The following is an 11994-nucleotide window of genomic DNA, read 5'->3' as shown; positions in this document are numbered from 1 at the left end:
TGTCCACGTTAGAGTTCACGTTAACTTAGTTAACGTGACTCTTAACGTGGGGCATTGCCTAGTTTCCCAACATTAGTGGTGTTCACTTTTACCACTAACGTTGAGGAGAAACGTTATTGGAGTTCACGTTTCTCATTAACGTGGAATCCTCCTTTCCTTCTACGTTAAGTACCATGTTAAGTTAGTTAACGTGACTCTTAATGTAGGCTGTGAAATGGCTTCGCAGGCGTTATTGGTGATCACTTTTCTCATTAATGTTGCAAGTCAATTGCCATCCCACGTTAGTAGTCACGTTAACTAAGTTAACGTGAATGCTAACGTGATTCTTCCATGCTTCATTTGTCCTGAAATCAAGCAATTAAAGTGCACCAAAGCTCTAGCCAAAATCATGAGATCATGCATCACTAAAATATCATGTAATTCTAGCAAAAATCTCATGAAATCATGTAAAATTCACAATAGTTTCTTGAATGAAGGTGTAAGTGTATTTTCACCCAAAACTTGCCTTGTTTACTAGGAAAAATGCATGAAACTACCCTAAAATAGTAAAGAAAAGGTCAGTGAAACTGGCCTAGATGCCCTGGCATCAACAACCACTCCCATTCTATCTGAGTTCAACGTAGTCATTGGGTGACAGGTTGAGTGCTTATCTCTTGGGTCTCTAATCCACGGACCGAGTCCGTGAGATTAGAACCTTTGTGGTAGAGGCTAGAACCAATTGGCAACATTCCTGAGATCCAAAAAGTCTAAACTTTGTCTGTGGTATTCCGTGTAGGATCTGGAAGGGGATGACTGTGAAGAGCTTTAAACTCACGAATGTTGGGCGCAGTGACAGTGTGCAAAAGGATAGAGAGATCCTATTCCGACACAAGTGAAAACCGACCGATGATTAGCCATGCGGTAGCTGTGCTTGATATTTTTCATCCGAGACGAGAAATCTGACAGTTGATTAGCCGTGCAGAAACCGTACCTGGACCATTTTCACTGAGAGGATCATACAGCCTGCTGGTGCATGAAATTGTGATCATCAACAATGGCGCCAAAGACTTGGTAGTGCTCTCAAACGTGAATCACACTTAATCACAACTCCGCACAACTAACTAGCAAGTGCACTGGGTCGTCCAAGTAATACCTTACGTGAGTAAGGGTCGATCCCACGGAGATTGTTGGTATGAAGCAAGCTATAGTCATCTTGTAAATCTCAGTTAGGCGGATAATAAATGTGATGGAGTTTTCGAATAATAAATAAAACAGAAAATAAAGATATAGTTACTCATGTAATTCAATGGTGGGAATTTCAGATAAGTGTCTGGAGATGCTTGTCCCTGTTGGATCTCTACTTTCCTACTACCTTCCTTCAATCCTTCTTATTCCTTTCCATGGCAAGCTGTATGTAGGGCATCACTGTTGTCAATGGCTACATCCTATCCTCTCAGTGAAAATGGTCCAAATGCTCTGTCACAGCACGGCTAATCATCTGTCGGTTCTCGATCATGTTGGAATAGAATCCCTTGATTCTTTTGTGTTTTTCATCACGCCCAACAATCATGAGTTTGAAGCTCATCACAGTCATTCAATCCCGGAATCCTACTCGGAAAACCACAGACAAGGTTTAGACTTTCCGGATTCTCATGAATGCCGCCATCAATCTAGCTTATACCACGAAGATTCTGATTAAGGAATCCAAGAGATATGCGCCCGGTCTAAGGTAGAACGGAAGTGGTTGTCAGTCACGCGTTCATAGGTGAGAATGATGTTGAGTGTCACGGATCATCACATTCATCATGTTGAAGTGCAACGAATATCTTAGAATAAGAACAAGCGGAATTGAATAGAAAATAGTAGTAATTGCATTAGTGATCTTAAGGGCAATAGCCCAGCCAGATGCATGCACAAGATCCTATTGGAGGGTGACGCTAAGCCAGTGGTTCAACTACAAAGGCGGTTGAATCCAGCCATGAAGGAGGTGGTGCAGAAAGAGGTCACTAAATTACTAGAGGCTGGGATTATTTATCTTATTTCTGATAGCCCCTGTGTAAGCCCTGTCCAAGTCATCCCTAAGAAAGGTGGCATGACAGTGGTTTATAATGAAAAAAATGAACTGGTTCCTACATGAACAGTTACAGGGTGGCGTATGTGTATTGATTATAGAAGGCTCAATACAGCTACCAGAAAGGATCATTTTTCTTTACCCTTCAAAGGTGCATGCTCTCAATTTTCTCTGATATGGTGAAAAAATTTCTAGAAGTCTTCATGGATGACTTTTCAATATTTGGAGACTCATTCAGCTCCTGTCTTGACCATCTAGCACTTGTTCTAAACAGGTGCCAAGAGACTAACCTGGTTTTAAATTGGGAGATATGTCACTTTATAGTGACTAAAGGAATTGTCCTTGGGCACAACATTTCGAACAAGGGAATAGAAGTGGATCAAGCTAAGGTAGATGTAATTGAAAAATTACCACCACCTGACAATGTTAAGGCAATCAGAAGCTTTCTGGGGCATGCAGAATTCTATAGGAGGTTTATAAAAGATTTTTCAAAAATCACCAAACCTCTGAGTAATCTGCTAGCTGCTGACACGCCATTTATCTTTGATATGGAGTGTCTGTAGGAGTTTGAGACTCTGAAAGCTAAGCTGGTCACAGCACCAGTCATCTCTGCACCAGATTGGACATTACCATTTGAACTAATGTGTGATGCCAGTGACCATGCCATTGGTGCAGTGTTGGGACAAAGGCATGACAAGCTCCTGCATGTCATTTCCTATGCCAGTCATGTTCTAAATGACGCACAGAAGAACTTCACAACCACAGAAAAAGAGTTACTTGCAGTGGATTACGCCATTGACAAGTTTAGATCTTATTTAGTAGGATCAAAAGTGATTGTGTACACTGACCATGCTGCTCTTAAATATCTACTCACAAAGTAGGATTCAAAACCCAGACTCATCAGATGGGTGTTGCTTCTGCAAGAGTTTGATAAAGAAATAAGAGACAGAAAAGGGACAGAGAACCAAGTAGCAGATCACCTGTCCCGAATAGAACCAGTAGAAGGAGCGTCCCTCCTTCTGACTGAGATCTCTGAAAACTTCCCGGACGAGCAACTCTTTGGCATCCAGGAAGTGCCATGGTTTGCAGACATTGCAAACTATAAGGCAATGAGATTCATACCCAAAGAGTACAGTAGGCAGCAATCAAAGAAATTGATTACTGATGCAAAGCACTATCTTTGGGATGAACCATATCTCTTCAAGAGATGTGCAGACGGAGTAATCCGTAGATGTGTGCCTAAAGAAGAAGCACAGAAGATCCTCTGGCACTTCCATGGATCACAGTATGGAGGATATTTTGGAAGTGAGCGAACAGCCACAAGAGTCCTCCAATGTGGCTTCTACTGGCCTACTCTCTATAAAGACTCCCGAGTGTTTGTACTTAATGGTGACAGTTGCCAAAGATCTGGTAATCTGCTTCACAGTTATGTCATGCCTCAACAAGGGATCTTGGAGATTGAGTTGTTTGATGTATGGGGTATTGACTTCATGGGGCCTTTTCCACCATCATACTCAAACACTTACATTCTAGTGGCAGTGGATTACATATCCAAATGGGTTGAAGCTATTGCAACACCCACTAATGATACTAAGACAGTGCTGAAATTCCTCCAGAAACACATCTTCAGCAGATTTGGTATCCCTAGAGTACTAATCAGTGATGGGGGCACTCATTTCTGCAATAAGCAGCTTTACTCTGCTTTGGTTCGGTGTGGAGTTAGCCACAGGGTGGCCACTCCATATCATCCATAGACAAATGGGCAAGCTGAAGTCTCTAATAGAGAACTTAAAAGAATCCTGGAATAGACTATGATTAATCGTAGAAGGAATTGGGCAAGAAGCTTGGATGATGCTCTGTGGGCATACAGAACAGCATTCAAGACTCTTATAGGAACTTCTCCATACCAGCTTGTGTATGGAAAAGCCTGTCACTTTCCAGTGGAACTAGAACATAAGGCCTATTGGGCAACCATATTCCTAAACCTTGATGCCAAGTTAGCTGGAGAAAAACGATTGCTCCAGTTAAATGAGCTAGAGGAATTCAGACTCAATGCTTTCGAAAATGCAAAAATTTACAAAGAGAAAGCAAAAAGATGGCATGATAAGAAGTTGTCATTCAGAGTCTTTGAGCCAGGGCAAAAAGTTCTGCTGTTTAATTCTAGGCTCAGATTATTTCCCGAAAAATTGAAATCCCGGTAGAGAGGTCCATATGTGATTACAAGTGTGTCACCATATGGATACGTGGAGTTTCAGGATAATGATTCTAACAAAAAGTTCATTGTTAATGGACAGAGAGTTAAACATTATCTTGAAAGCAATTTTGAGCAAGAATGCTCAAAATTGAGACTTGATTAAAGCTCAATAATAGTCCAGCTAAAGACAATAAAGAAGCGCTTGCTGGGAGGCAACGCAGCCATTTACAAAACTTATTTGTTACTTAATTGATTTTTACAGGTTCATGTCAATTATCTTCAAGGTAAAATAGCAAATTGCTTTAGTTCATAGAGATACAGAAGGATTCAGAGGAATAAAATAGCAAAAAGAAGCTCACTTGTGCGAAAAAGCCAGTAAAAGCTATTTTGGGCATTCAACACCCAAAAGAAGCATCTACTGGGCGTTCAACGCCAGTAGGGATAGCGATCTGGGCGTTAAACGTCAGAAAGAAGCATCTTCTGGGCATTGAACGCCAGAAAAAAGCACCTTCTATGCATTTAACGCCAGATTTACAGCATTCTGGGCATTCAAAAAAATGCCCAGTGACAAAGGAATTCCTGGCGTTCAACGCCAACCAGAAGCAACTGTTGGGCGTTGAATGCCCAGGAGAAGCTGCAGATGGGCATTAAATGCCCAAAACATGCAGTGATTGGGCGTTTAACGCCAGGATTATGGGGAGAAGGTGAATTCGTTTTCAACTCAAATTTTTTCCATTTTTCATGTTTCAATTCATGATTTCTTGCATAAACATGTTACAAATTCTCAACTTTCAACTTCAAAATGCAAAAAAATTCTTAATCCTAAAAATATTTCTTCATTCTTCTACAATCTCTTTTCAAATCTTTTTCAAACTCATCATATTATCTTTTTTAAATTCAAAGTTATCTTTTTCAAAATCTCATCATATCTTTTGAATTTTCGAAATTGCCTCTCCTTCTATTCCTCTCTTTTCCTTTCTTTTTCTCGAGGACAAGCAAACCTCTAAGTTTGGTGTGTTTTTCCGTGATCACTAAGCTAAAACTCATCAAGATCATGGCACCTAAGGGAAAACAAACCACTTCAAGAGGAAAGGAAGAGAATATTCCAAAACCACTTTGGAATCAAGAGAAGTTCTTAACCAAAGAACATGCAAACCAGTACCACAAAATAATGGGTCTGAGATCAGTGATCTCGGAAGTTAAATTCGATCTGAAAGAAGACAAATATCCAGAGATATAGGAGCTGAAGCGCCAGAAGCTGTCTTTTGAAGGACCAAGCACCCCACAGACCAAAGGAGCATCCACCTCCCAAAATAAAGGTTGTTGAGTCCCAATCTTAGTCTTAACTTTGTGATGGTTGTTCTTATAGGAATTTACCTTAGAAGTTATACATGAGTAGTAGTAATTAGTATATCTATTTTGATTTTATCTCCAAATAAGCTATAATTTATTTTTCTCATCATCATCAAACATGAATAAAATAGTAAGATTTTTAGAATAAAGAGGCAATATTTTCTTGAGTTCTTAATAAGGAAAATTCTAATTATTTATATGTGGTGGCAATACTTTTTGTCTTCTAAATGAATGCTTGAACATTGCATATTTTTTATATTGAATTTTATGAATGTTAAAATTATTGGCTCTTGAAAGAATGATGAACAAGAGAAATATTATTGCTGATCTGAAAAATCTTGAAATTGATTCTCGAAGTAAGAAAAAGCAGTGAAAAAAAAAAGCAAAAGAGGTAGAAAAAGCCAATTGCCCTTTAAACCAAAAGGCAAGGGTGAAAAGGATCCAAGGCTTTGAGCATCAATGGATAGGAGGGCCCAAGGAAGTAAATACAGGCCTAAGTGGCTAAATCAAGCTGTCCCTAACCATGTGCTTGTGGCATGCAGGTCCAAGTGAAAAACTTGAGACTGAGTGGTTAAAGTCGTGATCCAAGGCAAAAGAGTGTGCTTAAGAACTTTGGACACCTCTAATTGGGGACTTAAGCAAAGCTAAGTCACAATCTGAAAAGATTCACCCAGTTATGTGTTTGTGGCATTTATGTATCCGGTGGTAATACTGGAAAATAAAGTGCTTAGGGCCACGGCCAAGACTCATCAAGTAGCTGTGTTCAAGAATCAACATACTCAACTAGGAGAATCAATAATACTATCTGAATTCTGAGTTCCTATGGATGCCAATCATTCTGAATTTCAAAAGATAAAGTGAGATGCCAAAACTGTTCAGAAGAAAAAGCTACTAGTCCCGCTCATCTAGTTAGAATCTGAGCTTCACTTAAAACTCTGAGATACTATTGCTTCTTGATTTATTTTTATCCTATTTTATTTATCTAGTTGCTTAAGGACAAGCAACAGTTTAAGTTTGGTGTTGTAATGAGCGGATATTTTATACGCTTTTTGGGGGTAATTTCATATAGTTTTTAGTATGTTTTAGTTAGTTTTTAGTATATTTCTATTAGTTTTTAGGCAAAACTCATATTTCTGGACTTTGCTATGAGTTTGTGTGTTTTTCTGTGATTTCAGGTATTTTCTGGCTGAAATTGAGGGAGCTGAGCAAAAAATCTGATTTAGGCTGAAAAAGGACTGCTGATGCTGTTGGATTCTGACCTCCCTGCACTCAGAATGAAGTTATTGGAGCTACATGAGTCCAATTGGTGCGCTTTCAATTGGGTTAGAAAGTGGACATCCAGGGCTTTCCAGCAATATATAATAATTCATACTTTGTGCAAAGATAAATGACGTAAACTGGCGTTTAATGCCATTTCCATGTTACATTCAGGCGTTCAACGCCAGAAACAGGTTGCAAGTTGGAGTTAAACGCCAGAAACAAGTTACAACCTGGTGTTTAACTCCAGAAATAGTCCAGGCACGTGAGAAGCTCAAGTCTCAGCCCCAGCACACACCAAGTGGGCCCCAGAAGTGGATTTCTGCACCATCTATCTTAGTTTACTCATTTTCTGTAAACCTAGGTTACCAGTTTAGTATTTAAACAACTTTTAGAGACTTATTTTGTATCTCATGACATTTTAGATATGAATTATATTCCTTTTGATGGCATGAGTCTCTAAACTCCATTGTTGGGGGTGAGGAGCTCTGCAGCGTCTCGATGAATTAATGCAATTATTTCTGTTTTCCATTCAAACACGCTTGTTCCTATCTAAGAATGTTCATTCGCGCTTCACTATGAAGAAGGTGATGATCCGTGACACTCATCACCTTCCTCAATCCTTGAACGTGTGCCTGACAACCACCTCCGTTCTACATTAGATTGAATGAGTATCTCTTAGATTCTTTAATCAGAATCTTTGTGGTATAAGCTAGAATCCATTGGCAGCATCCTTGAGAATCCAGAAAGTCTAAACCTTGTCTGTGGTATTCCGAGTAGGATTCTGGGATTGGATGACTGTGACGAGCTTCAAACTCGGGAGTGTTGGGCGTAGTGACAGACACAAAAGGATCAATGGATCTTATTCCGACATGATCGAGAACCGACAGATGATTAGCCGTGCTGTGACAGAGCATTTGGACCATTTTCACTGAGAGGATGGGAAGTAGCCATTGACAACGGTGATGCCCTACATACAGCTTGCCATGGAAGGTGCCTTGCATGTATGAAAGTGAGAAAGCATTATGTTGCAGGAATTCAGAGGACAAAGCATCTCCAAAACTCCAACATATTCTCCATTATTGCGTAACAATTATTTATTTTATGCACTTTCATTCTTTTTACAATTGAAATTAAAGAATCCTATTGGTATCCTGACGAAGAATAATAAGATAACCATAGCTTGCTTCAAGCCAACAATCTCCGTGGGATTCGTCCCTTACTCACGTAAGGTATTACTTGGACGACCCAGTGCACTTGCTGGTTAGTTGTGCGAAATTACATAGTGTGAAGTAATTTTCGTGCACCATTCGCTCACGATTGCTCGTGGCGACCCATAACGGCATACAATGTTATTCCTAATGAAAGAAATGATGGTATTGGCGTCGTCAAGGTGGGTAGGTATTGCTTCTACCCACTTTGACACGTAGTCAATCGCTAACAGAATGTATAGATACCCAATTGAGTTAGGAAATGGTCCCATAAAGTTAATGCCCATACATCAAATATCTCACAAAACAACATAGGTTGTTGAGGCATTTCATCACTTTGGGATGTGTTTCCCGACTTTTGACACTGATGGCAAGACATACATAATTGGTTAGCATCCTTGAATAAGGTTGGCCACCAGAATCCACAATCCAACACCTTTTTTGTAGTCCTTTGTGGGCCAAAGTGGCCACCACACTCGGGCGAATGGCAAGCTTCAAGAATGGGTTGGATTTCGGACTCCGGGACACGTCTTTGAATTACTTGGTCTACTCCCCTCTTCCACAAGTGAGGGTCATCCTAAATATAATATTTGGAATCACTCCTCAACTTATCTCTTTGGTGTTTAGAAAAGTTGGGAGGGAAGAGTTTCGCAACCAAGTAGTTCGCCATTGGGGCAAACCAAGGAAAACTATTCGACACAGCATGTAAACTATCCAATGGGAATGAGTCATTGATCGGAAATGGATCAGATTTTAAATTTTCAAGGTGGCTTAAATGATCTGCAACCAAATTTTGAGATCCACTCCGGTCCCTAATCTCAATGTCGAATTCTTGCAAAAGCAAGATCCAACGTATGAGCCTAGGTTTTGACTCATTCTTTGACAATAAGTATTTTAAAGCTGCATGATCCGTGTAAACCACTATCTTTGATCCTAGCAAATAAGATCTGAATTTATCTAAAGCATGAACAATGGCTAGGAGTTCCTTCTCAGTAGTGGTATAGTTAGATTGTGTTGCATCAAGTGTCTTAGAAGAGTATGAAATGACATAAGGGAGTTTACCATCGCGCTGTGCAAGCACGGCACCTACAGCTTGGTTTTACGCATCGCACATTATCCCAAATGGCAACGTCCAGTTGGGGCCTCACACAATCGGTGCTGTGGTAAGAGCTCTCTTTAACTCTTCAAAAGCTACATCTTTTTGGAGTAGGCGCGACAATGGTAAATCAATCTTGCTGAAATCTTTGATAAAGCGCCTATAAAATCCTGCATGTCCAAAAAACGAGCGGACCTCCCTCACAGATGAGGGGTGAGATAAAGTGGTGATAACATCGACCTTGGCCGGATCTACAGAAATTCCTTTATGAGACACTACATGTCCTAACACTATATCTTGTCTTACCATAAAATGGCATTTTTCAAAATTTAAGACAAGGTTGGTGTCAACACATCTAGCTAAGACCTTGGCCAAGTTCTCCAAGCAACAATCAAAAGAAGTTCCATAAACACTGAAGTCGTCCATAAAGACTTCCAGACAATTTTCCATTAGATCGGAAAAGACACTAGTCATGCACCACTGAAAAGTAGTTGGTGCATTACATAGTCCAAACGGCATCATTTTGTAGGCAAAGGTGCCAAAAGGGCAAGTAAATGTGGTCTTTTCCTGATCTTCAGGAGCAATGTGAATCTGGAAGTAACTAGTGAATCCATCAAGAAAACAATAATGGGATTTACCTGCCAAACGGTCCAGCATCTGATCAATAAATGGCAAAGGGTAGTGGTCCTTTCTTGTGGCGGCATTCAACCTTCTATAGTCGATGCGCACTCACCATGCATTTTGTACTCTCTTGGTGACCACTTCACCATTATCCTTTGTAACCGCAGTGATGCCTGATTTCTTTGGAACAACCTGGACCAGGCTTACCTACTCATTGTCAGAAATTGGGTATATGATACCCGCATCAAGTATCCTAGTGACCTCTTTCTTTACCACATCAAGGATGGTTGGATTGAGTCTTCTTTGTGGTTGTCTAACTGGCCTAGCTCCTTCTTGGAGAAATATACGGTGCATGCATTTGTGAGGGTCAATCCCTACAATATCGGCTAGGCTCCAACCAATCGCTTTCTTGTACTTTCTAAGAACATCTAGGACATTCTCTTCTTCTTCACTAGAGAGCTCACTAGCAATAATGACTGGAAACTTTTTGTTATCCTCTAAGAAAGCATATTTCAAATGAGATGGAAGAGGCTTCAATTCACTCCTTGCCTCAAGCTGAGGTTCTTTTTCATCAAGCTCACGAGCTTCATCCTCAACAACTTCCTCATGTTCATCCTCTTCGTCATCCGTCTCCTCAATGGCTTGGTGGCATAACTTGTTATGCTCTTCCTCTTGCACTTCCGCTACCACCACATCAATTACATCGCATCGGAGAACGAAATGCTCTTCGGGAGGATGTTTCATGGCTTCTTCCAAATTGAACTTGATAGTCTTGTCTCTAACATCAAAGGATTATGTACCGCTGAAGGCATCTAACTTAAATTTAGAGGTTTTAAGGAAAGGTCTACCAAGTAGAACAGAGGATGAGCTTCTATTCTCTGTTGGGGGCATTTCAAGGATATAAAAGTCAACCGGAAAGATCAAATCCTTGATTCCCACAAGTACATCTTCGGCTATTCCGGTTACCGTGATCACACTTTTATCGACCAAGGCAAATCTCGCTGCCGACCTCTTCAATGGAGCTAAATTCAACCGCACAAAAGTAGAAAGCGGCATGATGCTTACACAAGCCCCTAGATCACACATACAATCATGAAAAGTGTGTCCACCAAAACAACAAGATACCAAACAAGGCCCATGATCACCACATTTCTTTAGTATGGGTTCCATCAAGGAAGAGATTAAACTTCCCAAGGATAATGTCTCCAATTCCCCTATCCTATCCTTGTGTGTACACAAGTCTTTCAAGAATTTTGCATACTTTGGAATTTGTTGAATAGCATCAAGAAGTGGTATGGTTACCTCAACCTTCTTGAACACTTGAAGCATGTTCATGTCAAATTCCGGCGTCTTCTTTACTTTCTTCACCATGGAAGGGAATGGAATTGGGATGGACTCATCCACGAGAGCTTTCCTCTTAGGTTCCTTGAGGTTTACTCCTTCCTCTTCATGCCTCTTGCCTACCTCCTCCTCTTCATGTGGAGCTTCAACAATCACTTCTTCCTTATGAATGTCTTCCAAGATCCTTGGAGATATCTCTTCTAATGTAGATCTCGACCGTAGAGTGATGGCATTGAGACCGCCCTTTGGATTTGGTTGGGGTTGGGATGGAAGGTTAGAAGAACTTGAGGGTTGATTGGTATTGTTGGAAGAGGACATGGACATCTTTGAAATCATTTCGGCAAGATTGTCTAATTGAGCATTCATAGCCTCAAATTGAGTCTTATAGCCTTCATCCCTTTTATCCACAGCGGCTTTAAGCTCTTCAATTTGGTTGGTGGGAGGTGGAGAGGTGTGGTTGGATTGTTATCTATGGTGTGGTGGTTGGTACTTGGTATAGTTGTTTTGGTTTTGGTTGGCTTGGTAATTGTTATTGGGGTGAGAATAAGAGTTGTTCCATCTTTGGATTTAGTTGTTCCCTTGTGCATTGTCTCTCCACCCTTGGTGTTGATTACTACCATGAGGGTAGTGGTTTTGGCTTTGAGAGGGGTAGGGTGGACAATTGTTGTAATTCACATTGGCCACTACAAGGGCATGCTCCTCTTGAATTTGATGGCATTGGTCGGTGTAATGAGTGGTGCTAGAGCACAAACCACAAATCCTAGGAGGGCCTTCAAGTTGGGCAACGGGAGGTAGGGCTTGGACAGCTTGGATGGAGTAGAACTCCTTTTGATCCTTTTGTATTTGGGTCAGAATGGTGGTCATATCCCCA

At 40.6% G+C, this 11994-nt stretch overlaps 1 protein-coding gene across 1 annotated transcript; it reads right to left on the bottom strand.

Moving 5' to 3' along the window:
• Positions 1 to 10574: 10574 nt before the first annotated feature.
• Positions 10575 to 11489, bottom strand: LOC107491999 (uncharacterized). Its single transcript, XM_016112951.1, has one exon. The coding sequence runs from the start codon at positions 11487 to 11489 to the stop codon at positions 10575 to 10577; it is 915 nt and encodes a 304-aa protein (XP_015968437.1).
• Positions 11490 to 11994: the final 505 nt, after the last annotated feature.

The sequence above is a fragment of the Arachis duranensis genome, chromosome 1 (genome assembly GCF_000817695.3).
Source record: "Arachis duranensis cultivar V14167 chromosome 1, aradu.V14167.gnm2.J7QH, whole genome shotgun sequence".
In the NCBI taxonomy this organism is placed as follows: domain Eukaryota; kingdom Viridiplantae; phylum Streptophyta; class Magnoliopsida; order Fabales; family Fabaceae; genus Arachis; species Arachis duranensis.
Note: the sequence above shows the minus strand (reverse complement) of the source record. Positions and strands in the feature narration are given on the sequence as shown.

What these genes read in the sequence shown, in the direction of transcription:
- LOC107491999 (XM_016112951.1), bottom strand. Translation starts at nt 11,489, where the DNA reads ATGAATGCTCAATTAGACAATCTTGCCGAAATGATTTCAAAGATGTCC.